General features: G+C 39.5%; 1 protein-coding gene and 1 long non-coding RNA gene across 3 annotated transcripts in view; one reads left to right on the forward strand and one right to left on the reverse strand.

Annotated features, from left to right (window-relative positions):
- KLHL14 (kelch like family member 14) overlaps nucleotides 1-25664 on the reverse strand; it is a 180854-nt gene that overhangs the window by 124775 nt on the left and 30415 nt on the right. Inside the window, exons 1-2 of one of the 2 annotated variants that reach the window (XM_072604505.1) lie at nucleotides 18211-18791; nucleotides 15179-16180 (exon numbers count right to left, since the gene is read on the reverse strand). In XM_072604505.1, the coding sequence (XP_072460606.1) occupies nucleotides 15179-16137 (959 nt within the window). In that variant the 5' untranslated portion in view covers nucleotides 16138-16180; nucleotides 18211-18791. Of the gene's footprint in view, nucleotides 1-15178; nucleotides 16181-18210; nucleotides 18792-25664 lie in introns of those variants that run through there. The other variant, XM_072604504.1, reaches the window with a different exon arrangement.
- LOC140501193 (uncharacterized) lies at nucleotides 16222-20920 on the forward strand. The gene is made up of 3 exons (XR_011966086.1): nucleotides 16222-16688; nucleotides 17608-17800; nucleotides 18887-20920. It is a non-coding gene; the product is annotated as an uncharacterized lncRNA (long non-coding RNA).

The raw sequence follows: 25664 nt of genomic DNA on the forward strand, positions 1-25664 counted from the left end.
TGAGTCTCTCCCCACTCCAATCCATCCTCCACTCAATTGCAAAAATGATTTTCCTGAAGTGCAAGTCTAACTACGTCACACTCCCACCATATCACCTCAATAAACTCCCATGGCTACCTATTACCTCCAATATCAAATATAAAATTCTCTCTTTGTTTTTTTAAAGCTCTTCATAACCTGGTCTCTTTCTCCCTTTCAAGTCTTCTTAAATCTTAATCTTCTCTATAATCTAGTGGCACTTGCCTCTTTATCATTCCTCCATTTTCATTGCTTTTCCCTAAGCATTCTCTTGTCATTTCTCTCTCCTGGTTTTCCTGGCTTCCTTCAAAACTTAACTTAAACCCTATGAGTTTTAAGTTTTAAGTTAAGTTTTGTTTGCTGGTGTTTCTCCATGCCCCTTCCCACTGACTCTGCTAGTGCCCTTTCTCTGAGATTTCTTTTTATTTACTTTGTGTATATCTTAAATGTCCATAGTTGTTTGCATGTTATCTCTTCTACTTGAATGTGAGCTTCTTAGGGATATGGATTGTGTATCCTCCTCTCTGTATTTCCAGTACTTACATAGTGCCTGGCATATAGTAGGTACTTAATAAATGTTTGTTGATTGACTGACTAAAGAAAAATTTTCCAGAGGGAGGCACAAGGTTACATCAATAACCTCATGTTAATATTTACAAGTCCTAACTGTTCAATCTTACTACAAGCTCAGTATTTTGTTTCTCAGAGTATCAAAGAAACCTATATAGATAAAGCTCTGAAGTGAAACAAACTCAAGGGCATTGGTTAGAAAATCAGAAAAAGGAGAGCAGATGTTGCAGTCTGTCTACAGTCATGTTTGCCCAAAGTACCTCGTGAAACAGCTATGACTCTCTTAACTTCCTCAGATAAAGGCACATGGAGAGCACTTAGAAAATGAATGGAGTACCTTAACAGAGCTAAGTGACAGAATCTGACTCACTGAATGGTGGAGGAAAGGAACAATTACCTGAAAAGAGGAATTAACCTTTAAAAAAAACTCATCCCCAGGAATCAATATTTCACAAATACTAACCTGAAATGGATGCACTGTGGGAAATTAAGAATGCCCACAGGTGCTTGAGTCAGTCTGGATAAAAGGTGAACCTGGATGTTGTTAGAATGGTATTTAAGAATTGTTTTGTAATGAATTCAATTGTTTATCCACAGAACTCCTACTGGGATAACCACTGTAAGATGGGAGCAAATTTGGGCTCCTGAAGGCTATGTTAGTAGAATGTAAGCTCTGGCAGGTCTTATCAAGTTGGAAAGGCTTTGAGTATGGTTCTGATGATGGATTGTATGTGTGACATCCAAGGACCAGCCTAGCTTTGTTTGAGGAGGACAAATTCAATGCAAACCAACAATCTTTTACTACTAAGAACCCACCACAGTGTGCTTGACTTCAAAGGGATGACTTATGCCACAACGACATTCAGAGACTGCCTACTAAGAGAGGTTGCCATCTGAACTGGTAAAACATTACATAAGTTAATAAAACCATAGATTTATTGAAATAATTCCTTACTAGTTTTTGAGACATCTGCATTATTACCTAAAGTTTCTGTGGGCCATAGGATTATAAATTTGGCATTGAAAGCGATGTTAATGACAATTTAGTTGAATGTAACTCTGATGCAGAAGGAAATAAGGTCTGCTCAAGGTCATACATGTATTAAGTAGCAGATCTGAGATTTGAACTTAGGTCCTCTACTTTTAAATATAATTGTTCCTTCCCTTCCCTTCTCTTCCCCTCCCTTCCCTTCCCTTTCCTTCTCTTCCCTTCCCCTCTTCTTCCTTCCTTTTCTATCTCTGTGTCTGTCTCTCCCTTTCCCTCTTACTCACTCAATTCTGAGAGCTGGTTATTCTTTGACCAATATAATTTCTATTTTTTGTTCCTATCGGTAGATATCATCTTAGGTTAAAAAACTGACACCCTTCCAGTTAAGATACACCTATCTAGTTGGGGTAGCTAGGTGGTGCAGTGGATAGAGTACCAGTGCAAGAGTCAGGAGGACCTGAGTTCAAATCTCACCTCAGACACTTGACACTTACTAGCTGTGTGATCCTGGGCAAGTCACTTAACCCCAATTGCCTCATCCTGGGTCATCTCCAAGTCATCCTGGTGAATATCTGGTCACTGGATTCAGATGGCTCTGGTGGAGAAGTGAGGCTGGTGGCCTGCACAGCCCTCCCTCACTCAAAACAAAGTCAAGTGCAAGTCATGTCATTATTTCTCTGATGGCATGGTCTTCTTTGGCAACAAAGGACGAACACACACAGACCTATTTAGTTAGCATAATGGCAGAAATTGTCACTCAGATGTATGATCCAGTTGCCCATGCAAACAGTGCCACCAAATTTTTCTGTTACCAGTGATATAAGATACATTATATTATTATTGATTACTTTTCCTTCATGTGAAGTATTATTTGTTTAAACTCCAAGGGGCATTTAAAACTTTTCTCCTTCTAAGCTCCACTACCTTGATTATCCTAGACTACGATATAATTGTTTTCTTCTGCACAGAATTCTCAGTTATAAGTTACCTAGTTAGTATGGAGTGGGTAAAACCAGGTCAAAACCATAGAAAATTGTTCAGTTCCAAAGCAGGATTTACTAACATGACTATCTGATTTTCCTTTCCAAGACAATTTCTTTTCTCTCTCTCTTACCAATAATTTCTCATTGAGTGCAAGACTATAACTTACTAATCAATCAAGCATCAGAGAGAGAGAGAGACAGAGAGAGAGAGAGAGAGAGAGACAGAGAAAGAGAACAATGCCTTTGTGGGGGGGAAAGTATATACATTTGTGTGTATATATGTGTATGCTACGCAAGTATGTGTATATATACATCTATATGTAGCTACACATGTATATGTACATGTAGATAGATGGTTAGATAGCTGGCTAGATGATAAATAGAGGTAGTAAGTACTGCAAATGCATTTCAAGAAAAATCTAGTATCCTCAAGTCCTTGGAGTTGGGATCTCATATCACATCCATATTTATACACATCTACTCCCATTCTTCATGAATGCCTTGATGTTGTCAAATCTCCCTTTCTACTCTGATATTCACACTATTCTTTTTGTACTTTTGTTGGCTTATCTCAACTCAGTCTGTCTTCAGTGGCACCTGAAGGCAGATGAAGCAAGGAAAGGAAAATGACTATAATTCTTCTGTTCACTTCTCTGCAGCCCCCAATGGGTCAATGTCGATCAGGTGGCTCAGGTGAGCTCTAAGTTCAGTGAGTCCTCATGCAGGTGCAATTTGCTAACACTCTTTTGGGTACAGTGGGGACTTACATGCCAAAATCAAGACTTGGAAAGTATCAGTAAATAAGCTGAAATTTTGAGATTAAGGGAATAAAGAAGAGATACCCTCCCTGTTAGTCCTTTGAGAAAAAAATACAAGACCTAAGAATTCTGATCAATGTAACAATCAACCATGATGCTAGGGGACCCACGATGATGCATGCTGTCCCATCTCCTGACAGATACATAGTGGACGGATACATAGTGGACAAGTGGAAAAAGATGTGTTTTTGGACATGACCAATATGGAGGTGTGCTTTGTTGGACTATGAACATTTGTTTGCTAAATTAAAAGTTTTGGGTTTTTTTCCTTTTTTTAAATGGAAAAGAGGAAGTAAGAGGGTACAAAAAATACTTATTAGTTGAACAATTAAAAATAAAATAAAAATATAGGGCACAAAGTATTTAAAACTTTGTAAGTTAACATTTTTCTTTCCTTGTGTTGTGTTGCTTAAAAATGGGCCTTTAAAGGAAGAAGCTATGTATAAACTCTCAGTATAATGGAAGGTTTTAGGGCAGCTCCCATTTCCTCTGTGCACTTTCTTTTGACACCTTGGGTTTTATTCTAAGGATATCCTCCTCCTCACTTTAAAGACTTGGAGAGCCCTGATCATTCATATACAGATTCAAAGAACAGATTTAACCATTTTTTACTAGGTATCATTCCAGTAAATCCCTGCTAACTTGCCTCCTCTCAGCTCACCTTGAAATGCTGCTGTGTTTTCACAGATGTCAAGAGCTAGTGAATTTTTTTCATCCCTGAATTAAACCATGTAAGAAAATCTTGAGATCTCTTCTATTTTGCCATAATGGAACATACAACTAACATGATCATCACAAGCCCCACTTATGGGTAAGACGCAGAAATAGTTTCGTTGTTAAGAGAGGTTTTGGAAGGTTTTATAGCTTTTCTCCACTTCTCAGTATTTTTTTTTACCAACCTGATAAGGCAGCATGAAAGCTTTTAGGTTGAAAGCAGCTTTACTTTCTACTTTCTTCTACTTCTGACCTCTGGCACTGCTGAAACTGGTTTCTTATATTATGATCTTTGTGAAATATTTTGATTGACTTAGAGGTCACCGTTGAAATTTTCTTCCTGCAGGGAGTCTTTTTCCAAAGATTTTTAATTGTTTTGTTTTCCCCACATAAATACTAGCTGACTTAGCTGACTAACAGACTAGTCAGATAGTGGCTAAATACATACTCACTGTATAAAGAATTAATGTATATCTTTACCTAGTGCTCCCTTGTTTCTAATTTTTCTTCTTTTTATGATTTTCATTTCCTTAACCCTTTAGTCTCTCTCTCTCTCTGTCTCTCTCTCTCTGTCTCTCTCTCTGTCTCTGTCTCTCTCTCTGTCTGTCTCTGTCTGTCTCTGTCTGTCTCTCTCTCTCTCTCTCTCTCTCTCTCTCTCTCTCTCTCTCTCTCTCTCTCTCTCTCTCTCTCTCTCCCCCATTCTCTCTTGTTATTCTCTTAGGAGGCAACATGGCACAATGAAATCACTTCTTTCTGCATTTCGAATCAGAGGACCTAAGTTCAGATCCTGATACATATTACTAGTGTGGCCTTGGGCACATCATTTATTTCTCTGGTCTCAGTTTCCTCATTACTAAAATGAGAGAGCTAGGTTTGATGGTCTTTTAGGTCCCTTCTCGATCCAAATCTATGATTTATGATCTATGACTAAACAATCCTGTAGATCATTTCTAGCTCAAAATCTAAGCTATTATCTATTCGAGTTTAATTCAACATACATTTATAAAGTGTCTACTTTATGCAAGATGAGACACAGTGTGGCACAGTGGATGACAGAGAACAGCTAGGAGAGGGATTCTCCTAACAAGGAGTTTCCTGCTTGGTAGAGGTAATGGCTTCACTGGAAGTCCCCTCTATGGATGAAATTGTATGTCTAGACATGCAGAAGTTCCCAAAGTGGGTAACACTTTCCCCTAGAGAAGCATTGGAACTACAGGGGTCAATAATAGCTTTGGTGCAACTGGGGGACTTTGAATAAAAATAAGAGGGTGGTGGAAACATAAGGAAAGAAGAGAAGAGAAAAAAATTTTGAAAAATCATTCATACATGTCTCATCTGTGGTGTAATATATTGTTTTCCAAATAAACACCCGAAATGTAAGTTGTAACTGATCAGTGGTCAAGACCACTGACAGATCTTAAAAAGCAAGTGTTGGCAGGAGAGCATAATGTATGTTGTCAGGACGTCCAGCATGCATCAGCAGAAATGGCATGTTTACAATAGGACACTTGTTTACAATATGACACTAAATGGTAACATGATACAATATTGAATCATCAAAATTTCATTTCGGGAAAAAAAACCTGCAAATTTTTAATAACTGTTGAATTTCAGATGCATCATTTTTAAAAAATATATTTTATATTTTTGAAATAATATGAATTTTAAAAATATTCAAGGGTTAAAGAAAGATTTCCAGGGGGTCATTGAGTAACTTTTTTTTAAGGGGGCGGTAGGCCAAATAAGTTTGGGAACCTCTGGTCTAGAGAAATGGGGGACAAAATATTTCCATACAATTGCCAAAATGATTTTGCTAAAGTACAGCTAACCATAACACCCATCCTATTTGATAAACTCCATTGGCTCCCCAACCTCACTAACATAGACATGCACAAATTCATACACATACATGAATGTGCAAGATACTTTGTTAGGTGTTAAAGCTGCAAAGACAGTAATGAAAGAGTTTCTGTCTTCATGGAGCTAATATATGTGTTGGGTGGAGAATGTTGCACAGCATATGCACACATAAAAGGAAAGACCACCAGCAATTATACTGCTCCTGTTGTCTACATTTCCTAATGTCTACATTTCAAATTGGATATCCTGTAGGTTTCTCAACTCAACACATCCAAAACAGAACTCACGTTTTCCCCTCGTGTGAGTTTTCCAGTTGCTATCAAGGTACTATGGCACTATCATCCTCCCAGTTATCCAGGCCAACAACTGTGGTATCATTCTCAACTCCTCACTCTTCACTCACCCCCTATTTCCAGTCTATTGTTAAATCCTGTCATCTTTACCTCATATCTCTCTCTCTCTCTCTCTCTCTCTCTCTTTCTCTCTCCTCTCTCCCTCTATCTGTCTGTCTGTCTGTGTCTTTCTCCTCTCTATCACATCAGCTCAGGCTCTCATCACTATTGCAATGTCATCCAATGACTGTCTCTATTTCAAGTCTTTCTCTTTCTTTCCCCTCTTTCCCCTATATAGCAGCCAAAGTGATTTTACTGAAGTGCAAGTCTGACAATGTTAACTCCTAGTCAAATTCCAGTGGCTCTAATCACCTCCAGGATCAAGTATAATTCTTTTATGCAGCATTTATAGCTCTTCACAATTTGGCTCCTTCATATCTTTCTAGTGTTCTTACACACTACTCCTCTTTACATACTTTACGTTTCAGACTTACTGTCCTACTTGTTGTTCCTCACACATGATCCATATCTATCTATCTATCTATCTATCTATCTATCTATCTATCTCTGTCTGTCTATCTATCTATCTATCTATCTATCTATCTATCTATCTATCTATCTATCTATCTATCTCTCATGCCTGAAATGCTCTTTCTTCCTCATCTATGCCTCCCGCTTCCTTTTGGATTTAGGTCAAACATAACTTTCTACAGGAAACCTTTCCTGCCCCCCAGGTGCTGGTGCCTTCCCTTCTACAGTTATCTTATTTTGATTCTGTATTTATTTTACACATGACATCTACAAAGTAGATATAAAATCTTTTAAAGTTGACATACATCTACCCCCGGGGGCAGCTAGATGGTGCAGTGAACAGAGCACTAGTGCAGGAGTCAGGAGGACCTGAGTTCAAATCTCACCTCAGATACTTGACACTAGCTGTATGACCTTGGGCCAGTCACTTAACCCCAACTGTCTCATCCTGGATCATCTCCAGTCATCCTGATGAATATCTGGTCACTGGATTCAGATGACTCTGGAGGAGAAGTGAGGCTGGTGACCTGCACAGCCCTCCCTCACTCAAAACAAAGTCAAGTGCAAGTTATATCATTGTTTCTCTGATGGCATGGTCTTCTTTGGCAACGAAGGACAAACACACACACACACACACACACACACACACACACACGCACACATCTCCCCCATTGATATACATGTTATTTCCTCTTTTACAATATAAGCCCCATGAGGCCAGGGGCTGTTTTCATTTTTTCTTCATATCTTCAGCACCTAGCACTGTGACTGGTAATAGTAAGCCTTAATAAATGCTTGGTGGTTGATTGATATCTCCTCTGCTTTCTTCAGATCTTCTTGCTCCACCTTTTCTTTTCCTACTGTTCCAGCTTCTCCCTAGTTCTTCGTTATTCCACCTTCATCACTGCTAACTGTTTCACTGAGAAGTCTTTTATATGAAAGGGAAATAGTAAAGAGAAGATTTAAGAAGTATTATTTCTATTGACCTCAGTTGCCTCATCTATAAAATGGGGATAAATCTCAAACTTCCAGGACTGTTGTGAGGATTAGATGAGATAATAGTTGTAAAGCACTTAGCACAGTTCCTGGCACACAGTAAGCACTATGTAAATGTTAGTTATTGTTATTATTGTTCTTGTTTTTATTATCTCAAAGCCTGGAGGAGTCTTTCTCAGCCCAAATTATTGGTCTATATTGCAAAAGTATCATCTGCCTTCTTTAAAAAAAAGCCATCCTTGGTGTCACGAGGATTATGATTTATCTAAGCAGCACATGGCAGTTTCAGGGACAAGTTACTTGTTTTCTGAGAATTCCAAGAGTGAAAGAATACATAAAATGTTTTATTTTTAGTTGACACAACATGTAATTGCTAACATAATTTTCTTAGAAGATGGACTTAAAAATGGAATGCTTTTCAATTAGATACACTCTTACTATATACTATTAAAAGCTCTAAATATGCAAAATAGCACCTGTGAACGAAATGTCGTTTTCAGATTCTGATACTATAACTAGTGAATTGAAAGCAAGCTCAGTCTACAGTTTTTCATTTTTATTTCTCAATCTAGTCCCTGTGATTACTTTCATAATCATTGTTTCTAGCTATTGGACTTATCCCCTGAAGGTGAAGGCATAGTGGAAACATGAACAGCTAGCTAGCTATTTAGTTGTCTCCCTTTACTGTTCTCCAAGAAATATAACTGATAGCCCTACAACACCCATCGCTTAAGAACCTGGATGGCTGGAATCCTTAGTCAAAATTCAAGCTTCAAATCTTTGAAAGGTTCTCTCGTAGACCTAAACCAAAAGCTATTATTTTCCTCCATCTTTAGAAAGGCTTTCCCCATAAAATGGAAATTCCTTGAGGGTAGGGCCTATTTTATCTTTATTTCCCAAGCATTTAGCACAATATTTTCATCCCTAGCAGGGGACTTTTGAATTAATCAGCTGATCTGAATAAGTCTTCTAAACATTTTGGCTCATCTTGTTTTCATCAAGTCAATGCATTCATGGCTAATCTTAGCATCCACTTATCTATGTCCTTAGTGGCAATGAATGTTAAGTATGCTGGAAAGAACCATGCCTGGAAAATAATTCCCTAAGTGTGCTTTTAATACTTTATAGCCCGAAGAAAAGTTGGGAAGGAGGTTCTATGGCTTAATGCAATATCCATTTGGATGATAATGTTTTTAGATTTACTGAAATCTGCAAAATTTGTTTTCTTGGACTTCAAATCTTCAGAAACATATTGTTCTGCAAGCTGAAAACAATTCTGAAACTCACGTCCTCAGCACTCCCTGCCTCTGTGACCCTTCTCCAGCTTTGCCTGGAGAAGGTGGAGAGTGGCCATTAAAGAGATCTTCCCAGAACCTCTACCATTTAAGTAGGGCACCCAGAGAATTCACTTCATCATTTTCCACTCTTCTATTTTTCTGGATTTCATGATCTCCAGACACTCATTGTTCTTCAAGATGAAATCAACTCTAAAACTCTCACTTCCTCAGATCATTTCCCAATCCTATTTTAGGACCTTATAATGCCCTGGAACTGAGTAGCTTCCATCCACCTAGGTGGTTTCCCACCATTGGATTGAGACCTCCTTTGTTTTCTTTTTATCCCCAGAATTTAACACAACGTCTGACACAAGATGCTTAATTAATGTTTGTTGACTATGGACTACTATTGTCAATATGATAAAAAAAAGGTGGAGGTAGGTAAGACAATAATATGACCTGTTAGGACCCTTTTTAAAGCTGCTTTGTCTACGCATACAAAGTAAAAGAATGAGTTAAGGCAGTTATAAACATATTAGGATTCCTGTCCATAAAAAAAAAAAAAAAAAAGAAAGCAAAATGCACAAAAAACAAAAATGACCCAAACTCTACCATCATTATTCATGTAAATGAAATAAATAAGTTTCATGCATTTAAAGTATGTAGAAACATTGCCCCAATTCTAACTCTTCCTTTCTAGAATGGTAGTATTTATAATGAACTGAATTGAATAATAAGTTTTGATTCTAATCATACTAGGTCCTAATATTGTATGAAAACAAGACAGCTGGTTCATCTCCAGTTATCCTGATCTATATCTGGCCACTGGACCCAGATGGCTCCAGAAGACAAAGCGACACTGGTGACTTTGCCTAAACCTCCCTAACTTAAATCCAATTGACTTGTAAGTCATGGCTTTACCTTCCTGATGTCATGGTCCTCTTCGGGAAAGAAGGACAAAAAACCCTCACACAAAAAAAAACCACAGGAAAAGAAAGAGTGTTTTCATCAATGCAATCAAGTTGACTGAATCAGGAGTTAGGAATTCTGACATTTTAAACAACCAGGAAGTTGATGATATAGGGTGAAGCTTCGTAGCTTTTTTTACCTTTTCATTTAGATAATTGATTTAGTTGATTGGTAATAGAAGCATTCGAACTTCAGCAATCACTGAAATATGGAGAACAATGACTAAGAAAGTCACCAGATTCCTCATCACTGCCCCCCTCTCCACAACACAAACCACCTCCCCTGATGCAAATCTTCAACTACTTCAGCACACTTACCATGTTCCCAAAAGGGAATAGTACTATGAACTGCTTATCTAACTCTTCCCCTATTGCCAGGAAATATGTAGTATGGAACACCCATATACTTTACTTGAAAAAGTCATTTTGACAATAATATAAAATTATTTTGATAATAATAAAAAATTAGACCTGAAGTCTGCATTGGCAACTTTTTACCCTGAAACCTAACTTTGCACTTGGAAAAATACACTGAGCATATTAGCTTAGACTTTTTTTACTTTGTAAAAAAATAATAATGATAATATTAGTAGAAACTTTTAAATATGCAAGTGCCAACCCCTCCCCCCAACTTATTTCCAAAGAAAATAATATTAAATTTTGTTTTCCTCTTCTATCATTGAAGAGTGAAAGCAATTTTTATCTACCTCTTGGATTGATATGGATAGCTTCAGTTGCCCTTCCAGCTGCAAGATGATCAAACAAAGCCTCCTGTGGAGAACTGGTTCCTCAGCTAGTTAATTCTTATAACCTCTCTTTGGAGAGATAGGATAGCTGAGGAAGATGTGATATTATTAGCTTATTTTTTTGGATTAGAAAACAGGTTGATTAGTGATGGAGCTGTAAGGTAATGAGTATCATCTTGTTAACATAAAAGAAAAACATACTTATGAAATCTTAATCCTAGTATTGAATAGTCATTTTCAAGATACAACATGATAATAACTGTCAGTTCTGATGTCCTTTTTATTTCAGTTACTTTGGAAAAATATACAAAAAACTGCTGTCCCACACCTGTAATACAATTTTGTAACCAGTATTATTTCAAGCAATAGAAGATTTACGTGAATGACTGTGTCACTTTGGATGTAAAAATCTCATTAGTTATTAATTTCATATCTGAGGTGACCAAACTAATGTGAAGGATTAACAATTCAGAGAATGTATAAATATGACATACAGTTTGCATTGTTAAAATATCTACTAGGTTGATAAGACCAGGATCAATAGAAAATGCTGTGTCTGAATTTTAAATGAGCACTTTTCTTGTTTAAGCCTATCGTCCTTTAAACACACCAAACTCAGCAACTCTGAACTGAGCTAGGCAGGGATCTTAGGATACTATCTGGTGACATCTTAAGCCACTGAAGCATCACTCTAGCAGCTAGATTATCAGCACCCCTGATGTTTATACAGAGGTTATCCCAGCAACTTGGGCAATATTTCCTCTTGGATGTGTTCACATAGAGCATACTCTGTATGAAGTGAAATCTTTATAGGGAGACAGCCTGCATTCCTTAGAAAATAGTAATGGTGACAGGTGGCCTTCAAAAACATGGTTATGATTATTTCATGGCTTACCTAAATTTCACTATAATATCTAAAAATAAGCCACTATGAAATGTTACTTTGGGAATTTCATATGATGTTTTCTAACATACTTTCCTCTAGCTGAAGGATAGTCCCCAAATAATAACTATTACAAACTCATCAAAATGATTTTGTGCTATGATTTTTAAAGCTAGTATTAGAGGAAAAATACTGGCTTCCTCCCCAAAGCAAATAAGCAAAGAACTTTTTCAGTTAAGTTCAAGGTGTATTTAGAATGAAAAGCTTTGTATTTAATTTTTCTTTGCTCCATAGTACTTCCTTATCATTTGTCTAATAATAAAAACACTACAAAAATTACTTTACAAGTCTAAACATCAATACTTGATATTTTCAGAAACTTTTCAAGAGGTTTTCATTTTCTTAATTTAGTTTTTCTTCTAGGGGAATAGTAAGATCTTGAAGGAAAACTTTAAAATATTTTTCTGTATTTCCATTCATATATATTTTGCAATACATACATATATTTAAGTTTGAATTAGTGATTATATTAAATTTTGCATAGTCCTTTATTCATTTTTGACATTATTAAACTAACCAAGATCTAAAAACTCAGTAAAGCAATGTAAATAAGGCAATAATGAGCCTTGATATTCATGAGTTGTATTTTCTTTGTAGGTATTTTCATTAAAGTTATACAAATAATCTTGAAAAGAATACTAAGAACATCTTAACTACCATATTAGCAAGGGATTATTACACTATGCTTTATAGAGAAAATACATGTAATTTTTTAAAGTCAGTTGACTTTTCAAGTAATATTATTTATTCACATCATGCATTTAGTCCAACAGACCAGTCAGATTTAATTTTCTATTTCAGTTTTCTGGATTTCAGAAACTTCCATATTCCATATTTGGAATGTCACATAAATATTCAAATCATAACTAAGGTGCTTTTTTCTTTTTTTAAAGAATGTTTAAATAAAAATAATTTAATTTCAAATATGATAAGTATTCTATAAAAAAACATTTCTCCTGTAAATCTGAATGGAGGACCTGACAGTGTAGGTTAATATGCTACAGATGAAAGAACAGAGAAGATAAAATACTAAAAGCTACAACTCATCTTGTATTAATGCTGGGAACTTCAATGTTAATTCCTTTTTCATTATTGTGAATTAAAATACATTGTTAAATATTTGGTCCACTGAAAAAATTTAAAATACCAGTTTCTAATAATTGCCATGAGGTAGTAAAATTATATTGGTATAGAATCAACAGTGTGGGTTGACACGAAAGGAAATTTTTTCCCCCCTGCACATTCTTCCTTTAAAGGAAAATACAGTTTCCTTCCTACGGCAAGAGTATCAGATTCTTACAGCATCCATGACACTTGTAAGCATTCAGTGGTCAGAACACCACTACATATCCTTCAAATGATATGGACCAGTGAAGCTGGAAGGTATCTTCACTGAACCAGACAGCCTGGTATCTTAGCAATCCACCAGGACTCCAGCCCCAGCATGCCCCAGGTGGTGTGCAGAATGTCAACTAAAAAGGGTAGTGGACTTTGCATTTTTAAAGTCAACTGTTCTGAATATTGAATTCTAGGTCACATTTAATGGGCTAAAGTTCACATAAGGTTCTCAGTATTTCTTTTTATACATGATATTTTTAAAAAAGAAAGAGCATTATTTAAAGACACTCATAGGAAGAGATGAAATGCTAGAAGGCATTTTCTATATCCATTTGGTTATCTGAGTGAATACTAAATTTATAAAGGTTATGTTGGTTGGTGTCTTGATTTGTGACTAGAACAGACAGTGTCTAAGCCTTGAATATGAACAGGTTCTATGCATTTAAGGACAATGCCGTTTTAGTGGAGATAAGTTAAAATGTGGACTGAAAACTAAAAAAAAAAATTTGATCTTAAAATGCTAGGCCACCATAGTGAATCAACAGTATTCTGAGTTTTGGACAAAAGAGAAACTCTCACAAAACAAAAAGAAGCATATTCTCTTTGAATTTGTACTTGTTCATTAGTCATAGGTCTAGGTGAAGCATTCTTGCTTTGATTCTTATCTCATTTTCATACTCTGGCCTCACAATTCATTAATTCATTACCTACAGTTTTCTTAGACTTGCAACTATAAATACTTTCCAGTTTAAGCACTCCCATGATAGTAAGTCCTCACCTTACTATCAAGTCATTCAGAAAACTCTGAAAATATGATGTGTTAGAAACCTTAAAGAGTGGATGCACCATGACTACAACACAAACATGTAAGTCCATATGGCTGTACCACATAGATGCCACCTTTTTAGAGATCACCCTGGTAAAAGAATGTGGGAATGGGTTTTCAGTACTTTCAGATGATTCAACATTTTGGTGGACTATATTGGCTTGCTATGGCATTTTAAATCATCCATGGCTTAGCATGTAAAAATGAAGCACTATTTTTCTTTAAAGTCAACAACAAAACTGTTCTGCCAAGGCTCATAATAAGGATTTAAAATTGAAGCTAGCAAGTGATAGTTGCCCATCCTTAGACTCTTTTATCCATAACTGCGTTCTTAAGAGGCATTATTTCTCCCTCCCTGGCCTTTGCAATATAATCCTGTTGGCAACATACAACACCTTTAGAAACAAGATCAGCCCACTGGCCAACTGCTTTGTGACTTCATATCCAGCATACACTAACTCTTCCCCAGCAAATACTGTCTATGCCTGATAATTCTGTCCCATTTTGGCACATCCCCCCCCCCCCCCAAGCTGGACAGTGCCCATCACAGGGAGTCATTAACCCCTTCGAGTTAAGCATCTGTTGGTGTGTGCCTCCTTTAAAAACAAAAAAAAGAGAAAGAATTTCCATAAGATGGAAAAGTTTTCCTGGGCAGATGAATGACAGGGTTCCCAGCAGCATCCCTAACAGACAAAGCACCTCAGTAATTATAACCTTGAAAGGGAACAAACATCAACTACCAAAAAACTTGAGGGTCTGACAGGGAGAACAGCGGTGCTCTCCTTGAATCCCAGCAACACTCTAGAGCTTCTGATCACCCAGCTAAGACTGCAAGAGGAAGGGGGGGACATCTCATTACTGAAGCCTTTCCCTCGAGGAAGCAGGAAGCTTATAATTGGACTTGGAGGGGGTGCTAACTATAGGGGCTACCAAGGAGCTTTGCACATGCATCATTTTTAACTGCCCCAGCCCCAGCACCCCCACACATCTGCCTATGCCATAGTCAGCCTATGAGCCCAGCCTAATTTTATTAGGAAATGGGAATTTAGGTTATACTGGGCTGCAAGTCATCCAGTGTTCTATTGACCCTTCGGGGATACTGAAATTAACTTTCAGAAGAAATCTCTTAATGGTTTGTTTGCATTTTAAGCCTATCCAAGAATCACCCCCACCCCACCCCCTTCCCTCCTCATAGGCACCCCTCCCCTCTTTCCAGGGTTCTCTCAGCCTCCCTCCTCCCCCACCTCCCTTCCTCTTTGTTGTCTCTTACCTGCTGGCCAGGCTTTGCCTGCAATGCTGCCTGAAGGGCATCAGGTGGTAGTTCATGGCGTCCAGAAGCAGCTTCTGGCAGACCGGGTCGGTGCGCATGAAATCCACCGACTGGACCCGCTCCACCAGCTCTGGGGCTGGGATGAGGGCGAAGCGGAGGCGCTTCATGAGGTCGGGCGCGTACTGCATGCGGGTCTCCCGGTCGTGCTCCAGCCAAAGCACGGACATCTGGAAGAGCGCCAGCTCCGACTCCACGGGGGGCGGCAGCGAGTCCAGCAGGGCGCGCATCTCCTCAAAGTTGAGCAGCAGCACGTCCTCCACCAGGTACTTGTTGGCCAGCTTCTTGGTTTCCTCCAGGCCGTGCAGCGCGGCGATCTTGCACACCTGCTTGTAGTTCTGGACCGAGATCTGGTCGTTGAGGAACTGCACGCACAGCTTGGTGACCTGGGGAATGTGCAGGATTTTGCTGACCGAAAGCACCTCCTCCACCGTGTCCAGAGAGAGGGTCACATTGGCCGTGTACAGGTACTCCAGCACCAGGCGTAGCCCGATGGACGAACAGCCTTGCAGCACCAGATTGTTGATGGCCCGTGGGCTGGCCAGCAGCTTGTCGTCGGGGGAGGAGGAAGGAGTCCCCGGCTCCTCCTGCTGCTGCTGCTGCTGCTGTTGCTGCTGCTGCGGCTGTTGCTGCTGCTGCTGCTGCTGCTGCGGGTCCTTGGGGGCCCCCAGGCCGTCCTGGCCGCCGACCCCTCCCCCAAGAGGGGGGTGACTGGAAAAAAGGGATCGGAAGTACTGCGAGCAGGAGGCCAGAACGGCCTTGTGGCAGTGAAACTGCTGGCCCTGGGCCGTGAGGGTCACGTCGCAAAACAACTGCTTCCTCCACAGCAGGTTGAGGCCGTGCAGCAAGTTGTCGCTGTGGCTCGGGTCGAAGGTGGAGGTCCTGTCCCCGGATCTGGACATGGCGAGCTGCCTCAGCGCACCTGGCTTTAAACCCTCCTCCAACCTGGCAAACAGGGGTGGGGAGGGGGAGGGGGGAGTAATGGGGGGAATAAGGTGGTGGAGGGGATGGGGTGTGGTTGGGGTGGGGAAGGGTGTGGAGGGGAGGGGGAGGGCGGAGAACAACAATAAATACACAGTTTGCCCCCTGGTCCAGCACTCCCTCTTGCCTCTGGTATAGGAAGGATGATTCAGGGGTCTTCGTGAACAGCACCCGAAAGGGCTTTATTTCTTGAAGCCAACTAGATTTGGGTCCCCGCTCTTCTCCCAGCGATTCCCCCTCCCCAACCCCCCACTCACATGCGACCCCCTCACTTTCCTAAAACAACCCTGACTCTGCGCTAGGCAGCGACAGCAGCGGCGGCGACGGCAAAGTGGTGCATGGGGCTGTTAAGGCCGAGTAAACTCGTGGGCTCTTGTCCATGCCCAGAGCCGGAGGAAAGGAAGAGCCCAGGAAGGACGGAGCTGGGGGCGCTCTAGGAGAAAGGCGACTGTGGCAGGTTCCAGTCCAACTTGTGCGTCCCCTCCTCCGCTGGGCTCCCCGTAGTTCTATTTGTTGAAGGGGTAAGGGGAGGGAAGCTGTGCCGGGGCGGGTCGGGACAGGAGAAAAGTGGACGACTCTTGGCCTTTGAGAAATAAAATCAGATCTGGGGGAACCTTCGATTATCCGTGGTGCCCCTAGAAACGACTATGCTAATAGCAGTCTGATGGAGGAAATAAAGCCTTTTCTTCTCCTGGAAAAGTGCAGTGGAGCGCGATGGTGACTAGCTCAGTGCACTCCCGAGAGGCGGGGAGCTGTCCTTATCAATTCAAGCTCATTCCCCCCCACCCAGGCCCTGCCCGCTCCCCTGGTTCTCAAACTGTTGGCTGTTCCTTCCGCCACTCAGTTTTGCTAATCTGGCAAAGATGCTCTGAAACCTGGCGGAGGTTACCTCCCGCCCCGTAGGATCTCCAAGCCCTGAAGTTTAGCGCTCTCCGCTTGGATCATAGTTAGCACCAGGGCTGTTCCAGGTTGAGGGGAGGGGTCCCTTGTCCTGGCGTTTCTTCCTCTTGGGCAGAAGGCGCTGTCGCTTTAACTCCGGTAACTATGTGAAGTTGAAGTTGGAAGCTAGCTAGCTGGGGTGGGGGTGGGGGGAAAGCAGGTGGGGGACTGGTGCGCCCTCCTGCCCTATCCTACGATCCTTCACTGGCAGCCGGCAGCTTCTCCCTCTTTCTCAACAACCCGGTACAAACCCGCACTCAGGCACCCTGCAGTCTAGCCCACCTTCCCTAGCCTCCAACTACTCTGTAAAAAAAAAAAAAAAAAAGTCAGATGCGCCCGCCTCTTTGGCCCTAGAAAGGTGGAGGGTCAGATTCAGGAGGGGGAGGAGGTCGGAGGGAGACCAAAGAACAATCGATACGCCCTCTTTCTTAACCTGTAACTGCACCTTCCAGGGCTGAGGAGAAAGGGACCCTCTGTGCCCACATCCCGCTCCAAAGAGCGCTGCTGCTACTGCTGTTGCTGCTGCTGCCGCCGCCGCCACTGCCGCTCCCCGTCAGAGGGATCCCACAGAGACCTGCTCCTTCCATTGCAGATCACTCTGTCCTGGCACCGGCACTTGAGCTCCTTCCTTTTGACTAGAGACTGGTAATTCTCCGAGCCACTTTTAATACCCACTTCCAGGTGGACCCCAACCTCCTTTTTACTCTCCCCCCTTCACTTCCCCACCCCCACCCCCACTCTGGCTCTCCTGGAACATCTCACAGAGTCTCTCCCTTTAAGTGGACCCGGTCAATTCCTCCCCCCACCCTCTCCCCGCCTCCCCTGTCTCCCCACCACCACCTTTTCCTGTCCCCCCCTCCTTCTTCCTTCTCTCTCTCCTTTCCCTGCCTCTCCCTGGTCTGCCCAGTTCTTGCAATGGGAGTTTATTCTTTCAAGGCGTTTGTCACACAAGTACCCCACGACCCCTCTGAAAGACTCCCTCACTGCCCCCTCAGCAAACAATCCAAAAGACAAAACAAAACACATACGTCGTATACAGAAGGCCAGAAACTTACCTGGTCTCAATCAGCTGCTAAAGTAAAGGCTCACTTCAGCTCCCCCCCAAAAATCAATTGTCCTTCCTTTTTAAAGGTTTCCTCGCTCCTTGGGAGGGGGAAAAACACCTTCTGGTTCCCAACTCCAGGCAGTCACTCTTTACAATTTATTTTGTCGTACATCATTTGATCACCATGAATTAGCAACAGCAAGAAAATGTAGGAGAGGGAGAAAAGAGAAAAAGAGAGGGGGAGAGAGGAAGAGAGAGAAGGAGAGAGGGAGAGAGAGGGAGCAGAGCTTTCTGCAAGAGGAGAAGAAGAAAAAATGTACGTGTGACAAATTATGCTACCAAGAAACAACACATCATTATCCTTGGGCCTGGGGCTCAGTGAGTCGTAACGAGAGTAATAGGAAATCCACGGTTGGGGAGAGAAACGGTCGTGCATGGCCAGTGGAGAGAGACCATACAGGGGGATGGATGCTGGAGAGACTCGCAAAATTATGGCTCAAGGCTATTGTAAAAATTGTCGAGCGTAAATGACTGCGATTTCAAACATCTTTGGAAGAAAGAAGGGGAAAAAGCGAGCCCCCCCCCCTCCCTCTCCCTCTCTCTCCCTCTCTCTTCTCTCTCTCTATAAAGAACCGTCAAGTTTTAGTGCGAATTGCTAATTAGTCAATTTCTCTCTGCCTTCACAGGCTGGCGACTTTGCTGCTGAGCTGAAACTGCTAATTTCTGTGACCAGCTTTTTTCTTAGCTGTGATCTGGATGAATGAGTAGCTGTCTCACAGAGATGACAAAAATAAACTCTAATCCCCCCCAAAATTTCCACTACATCTTTCTCATGCATAGATTTATGATCTTCTGTGCAATATGCAAACTTTTTTGTGTGTATATTGTACATGCTGTTGTTTTCAGATTTCACTCCATTTGCTTTCTGCTTTTCCCCTTCCCCCCATGAGATGGAAACAATGTCTGATCTCCACATATGATATAATATTACTTTATACTGTCTTTGTATTTATAGTTTGGGTCTAGGAGGGAACACAGTAGTTCTGGCTTTAGAGGTGGGTGGCTCATGTGTGAAATGGGGGTGGGTGAGAGTAGGGCTGGCATAAGTGAGAAGCCCTTCCTTTTACATTTGCTCCCCTGCACTATTCAAGATTTATGATCTTGTTTGAAGGCATATTTTGTCTATCGTTTTGTCTGGTTAGACAACCGTCTCTGAACTTCACTGTCAGCTCTTCAACACATAAGGGTTCAGAAGTCACATTTTTTTTTTTTATTGGGAGATTAGCATATTGTCAGATTTGTCTTTCAGTCTGGAAATCTTTCTTTGCTTTGTAGGAGTAAGAATCAAACCACAGGAAAAGCAGCTGCTGTTCCACAACTTAACCTTTCAACTTCTGGGCACATCTTATGGGAAAGGGAGCCATGTCCAGCTTACAGTTTTGACTCTAAGCATTGACAACTGAAGCTGGAAGGTTTCTGACACTTTGATTCTGCCATGGACTAAGGTGCATTTTAGTAGAGGACATGTTCTCTAGACTTGATCCCATGATGTATTGCACCCTTGCATTTATAGCCCTGTACTTCTGTTGTCAAGGGAGAAAAAGGAAAGGGAAGGCATGCCCTTGAATGAAATACAGATGAGAGAAGACTGGGCAGCAGTTAAATAAAGTTTTCATCCCTGATAAATTTGGGAATATGGCTCATTCCAACTTATACCTGCTCTGAATAATACACTTGTCATTATCATCCATACTAGGAGCATGTCTTTAAAAACCTGTCCTCTTATCTTACCCTTAAATTTGCAGAAGGAGGGAGTGGGGAACTTGAAGAGGCAAGGAACAATAATAAACTGAAGTTTCATAGACTGGGGATTCCCAACTTAAAAAGATTGAAGGCAACTCTTATTCTAGTTCTTCACTTTCAAGTAAATGGAAAAAAGATATATTTAGCCTTTTCAGAAGCCTCATGCTTATCAAATACCACCCTTCTTTGAGAAATAGACATCTTTTATCTTGATACTAGTGTCCCAACCCTTCATTTCACTGCCATCTCATTTTATTACTTATAAGCTCAAACTATAATTGGACATACAGGATCCTAGATCTAGATTTGGAAGAGACATATTTATAGAAAAGGAATGAATGTCAAGGCAGTTACAAAGTTTACTGTCCTGCTGTCTGGGGTTTGTCATTCTCAATTCTCATCTTTTCTTTGAGTTCTAGAAAGGCAGGTTACAAGATAGCTCCATTCCAGTTTAACTCCATTAACAATTAATTTTATCCAGAATACAAAGTGTTCATGAAAAAAGGCAAAATAAGTTTATAGCTGAATCTTGATGCTGAACTTTTATTGACTATCAATATAGTATTTAGTTAATCCAAGGTCAATTTCCAATACCTTTAATTTAAAACTAGTATGTGCCACTTTCGTATGTCCTCATGAAGGAGGAAGAGCATATTTGATAGGCCTCAAATTTACTTTGAGATGTTCATTCTGCATCAGTGGGAAAGGGCATTACTGTTATAGAATTGACAACTTCCAAATATCAATAGTCACGTGTGAATTTTGTTTTTCCTAAATAATCTACACATTATAATGATTAGTGAATGACAGTGAGAAAAATATAATCAGGTAAGTTCCATTACTTCATTTACTATTATCTTTCCTGCTTAGATTTCAAATTTTAGAGAAGAAATAATCACCATTATCTAATATATAAAATTTAGTCTTACTGTGGTGTGTTGGGAATTTAAAAATAAGCCTTTGAATTTGAATTTGAAGGTTATGCATACACATCATGTAAATAAGGTTTGCTCAGTACTTCTAAGTTTTTTGGGCTCATCCATTTGACATGACATAAATTATTTCAGAACTAATGAGTGACCAAAAATATTTATGCAATTTCTACATTATACTGTACTAGATTTAGAGCCAGAGTAACTGAGTCCAAATACTGGGTGTGCTGCTCCCTATATTTGTGATGTTGGATAAGTCACAACCTTTCCTGACTCAATTTCCTTGTCTATAAATAGAGATTAGACTACATGACCTCTAAATTCCCTTCCAATGGGGAAATCCACCATCCTATGAGAAATGTCCTTAAGAAACAAAGTAAAATAGTAACAAAGAAAATAGTAACAATGGTATTCCAGCTGTAAAGATTGTCACAAGTCTTTGAATTTTATGCTGTTTCATTATTCATCATACAGAAAGTGAATCTGTGTGTTTGATCTACCCTGCTGAGCAAGATCAACAGCCTGTACCTCTGTCTACCATTTGTAGAATGGCAGGATGTGAGTAGTCAGGGATGTACACTCAGCAAGTTGGACTTTCCATATTGTATGATTAGAAAGAAAAGGGTTTTTTGTTTGTTTTTAAGTATTTAACTATAGTCACAGATTATGCTTACTGTGGAAGAATTCTCAAAATGATCATTAATTAACATTATCTACAATCTCCTTCACATCAAAAGTGTTCCCTCCATGACTATCACTTGCACTGATCAACCATCAGTCTACATTACATACTAGTGTAATTGGCAGAGATCCAGGACCCAAATTTATTAGTAGAAGGAGTATAGATGATCAGTTGTGTTATAAATCATGTTCAGAATAGTTCTAAAAAGATCTTGCTGCCAAAAAGGTTGACAGTCACAGAGAAACTTTACAGTTTTCATTGATGTCTTAAAATCTAGAATTTGAATTTATCCCTAAATTGTAGAAATGATTTTTTCACATTAAAAAAAATCAATTAAATTTTTTTCAGTGCCTACTATATGCCCACCATTGTGATAGACACGAGAGGAATCTCACAGTCCTTGCCCTCATAGAATCTAGTAGGTGGGGACAATAAATGTATAGATAACTAATACAAAATAGTACATAGTAAGCATATTAGACAAAAAAAGTATCAGGAAAAGTTTCCAAGAGGTAGCCTTTGAGCTGGGCTTTAAAGCATGGGTAGTGATCCATCAGGTAAAAGAGATGAGTGAGGACATGGGGATATATGTGAGACACAGAGAACATCCATCCTGTATTCTTTCTCTATGAGTCATTATCACTTCCTTATCATATAACTTCATTACCAGAAGGTTGGCAACCAGGTACTCTCTCTGTCTCTGACTGTCTGTCTGTCACTCTCTCTCTCTTCTCTGTCTCTCTCTGTCTCTCTGTCTCTCTCTCCCTTATCTATCTAGCCATATTTATGTGTGGTGTATATATATATATGATGAAGTCACAGATCTTTTGAAATATTGAGGCATCACATCTAAGAAGGAAATTTAAAAGAAAGCATGAATTTTCACAATGCTGCCATTTAGGCAAATGTTAGCATGATATCCTGAAAACTTAAAGGAACTTCAGAGGTTGACTAATCTTCATTTTAAAGATGAACAAATTAAAACCTAAAGAGGCTAAGTGACCCAAGGTCACACAAATGATGTATATTAGAAGTAAGATTTGAACCCATCTTCTCTAAATCCACATCCACTGTTCTTTCCACTATACTACATTCTCTGCAGCAAATAGAAGTAGCAATTACTTCATATTATATATGGAGACACTGAGGCAAATAAGGGTTAAATGATTTCTTCAAAATTAATAAGCAATAGAATTCACACTAAGCCAATTAAACAATGTATGCAAAGGACTTTGTAAAGCTTAAAGCAATATATTAATGCCAGGTGTTATTATTTGCTGTGACTTCTATCCAGCAAGTCACAAATATCCAGAAATGCCTGTGAGTCATCACAGTAGAGTGATGCATGATCAAAAAAGTTTGCAGACCACTGGCCTAGAGGATCCCAGAAGCACTGAATTCCAATGTTGGGAGAAACCTCAGTGGCAATCCCCAAAACAAACCATCTCTACAACACAACTTTCAAATTGTTAACTAGGCCTTGACAGAATACCTCAAGTGACGGGAAACCCATTGTCCCTTTGAAACAGTAAATTCCACTTTTAGATGGCATTCATGGTTACTAAAGCTTTTTTATTCATCAAGCCTAAATTTTCCTCTTTTCAATACCTACTATCTTTCCTTTTCTTATCCTCTGGAGCCCTTTGATAGCCCTTTATGTTCTTGAAAATATCTGACATCTCCACCCCCCACCCCCCTTTCACTTTTCCAGGTTAAATTAAATTGATGACTCAGTTCAATTCTACAGACACTTAAGTACATTAGGCTGTGCTACATAGGATACAAAGACAAAAAATGAAACAGTCCCTGTCCTCAATGATCTTATATTCCACTTGCCCAAACTCTTTAACCTTCAGTGTTCCTTAATAGCCTGGCTGTACTTTCACAAAGAAAACTTTCCCTCTTCCCCATCACAGCTCATGCCTCCAACCTCCAGAATTGTGCTGGAGCCAACTCATATTGGCTTCAGAGTTCACTGTTAAATTTTCAATGTGAGTATTTACATGTCAGAAATCAGCAATGATACAGATCACAATTTGAGTTATTGTTTTGTTAATTGTCTAAACTTAAGAAAAAGATTCATAAAATATTAATGATGTAGATCAAAGTTGTGTATATTGTGAGTGTATGTATTTTTTGAAAGCTGATGGTTAAACATTTACCAGCATGATCCTGTCACTCTCCCAGAGACCTCCCCTCTCCTTATTAAATTTCTGCCCCCCTCTAAGCTGATGTCTTTAGGGAAGCTTGCCAAACTATCCTGGATTGTGGTCTCCTTTTTTTCAAAACTGTATGGCATTTATTTTCTATACCACTCATTTGGCACTTCACATTTCCTGTTTTATGTTGTTAATTATCTTTTCATATGAATATATTTTATATTTCCAATTAGATTGTTAATTCCTGGCAAGTCAAATAGTATCTTATATTCTGTTCATCCCCACCTCCTCACGTTTACCCTGGGGTATACTGAATGAATATATTTGATTCATTAACTATTAGTTTGCAATATTAGCACAAAAATGTGTATGTTGACCAACGGCCTGGTCCATAAACAGGAATGCTTGGCATTGCACTCAAAAGTAGCCAGTTGGCAAATGTCATTCATTGTTCTGGATAGCATGATAAACAAAAAAAGTTCTCAAGCAAATTTTAAGAATATGAAGAAGAAAAGTGAATGAACTATTCATAATTTTGAAAATAACAATTTATCGTGCCAGTGTAACCACTGTTCAGGCTTTTTTTGGAGTTCTTGGGACTTTGATGGTTGGTGCAAGTTAGATTTTGAAAGCTATAATTAAACTCTCCAGAAATGAAGCAACAGGATTCTCCTGTATTTTCCCTGTTTATGACTTCTTTTTTCTTCTTTTTCTTAAGCCAGTGAATTAACCCTTGGTTTTACAATGGCTATTAAACAGTAGGTTGCATTTTCTAAAGTACAAGTTGGTGTTTGGTGGGTTTGCTACTAGATAAGTCTATTCTGTTCATTGTTAGCAACTTTCAGTTTTAGAATCTTCGCTGTTCCATATTCACTGGACCTTATGCCAGAAGTGTTCAAAAGTGGCTGAGTAGAAACTTACCACTTTTGAAATATAATGTCTCCTGTGAAGTTCAATGGGACATATTGGCAAAGATTATGAGGATGCAACTAAGAAAAACTTATAGCAAAAAGCTTAATGTTAGGTCTGACTGTCCAGAAACACCTTTCTAACTTAAAACAAAGGCATCTTGAAAACTGACATTCAGATCCACATAGAAGATGTAACCATTTTTAAAGTACTCAGCTGGGGATGGGGAAATTCTCATACAAGTCCTGGTCCTAGATAGATGATAGATAGATAGATAGATAGATAGATAGATAGATAGATAGATAGATAGATAGATAACTTAATAGATAGAATATTTATTAAACACTTAGTATATATCAGTCACTGTAACTATTTGACGACCTAGGATATGTTACTAGGATTCTCTGGAACTCACTTTTCCCATCAATGAAATGGAAATAACAATGCCTACTAGGTTATTATGAGAATTTATAAGCAGTGCTAAGCATCTCCAAAGGGCATTTGGGTATTTCCTAAGTGGCTTGTGCCAAGGTTAAATAATAGAGAATAGAGGAAGAAAAAAGTGTTGTTTTCTAATATTCTCCCACCTCCAGAGAGCCAGCCTTTATTACTCAAAATAAAGAAGAGGGGGGATAGTAATAGCTAAACTATCCAACATGCCAACCAATTCTCCTCATGTAGTCCATGTTCCACACCTGTAGTCCCCCACTTCTGCAAAGAAGGGAAGGAGAACCACAGCAGTTTATGAAGCCTATCTTCTGTTTTGAGATTTGAGTTTGTTGGAAGACAGTACATTAGAATATCCATATATGCTTCTAGCATTCATGGTTCCAATCATGAAAACATTGTCTCACCTAATACTAATCACTACTTTACTCTATGGTTTCAGTAAATGGTTTTTAAGAATTGCTGTAGTTAAAAAAAGGCAATAAAGAAAATGTGAAAATATAACTCATTTTTATATACATCAAAAATTCTC

Source organism: Notamacropus eugenii, chromosome 4, assembly GCF_028372415.1.
Source record: "Notamacropus eugenii isolate mMacEug1 chromosome 4, mMacEug1.pri_v2, whole genome shotgun sequence".
Lineage (NCBI taxonomy): Eukaryota > Metazoa > Chordata > Mammalia > Diprotodontia > Macropodidae > Notamacropus > Notamacropus eugenii.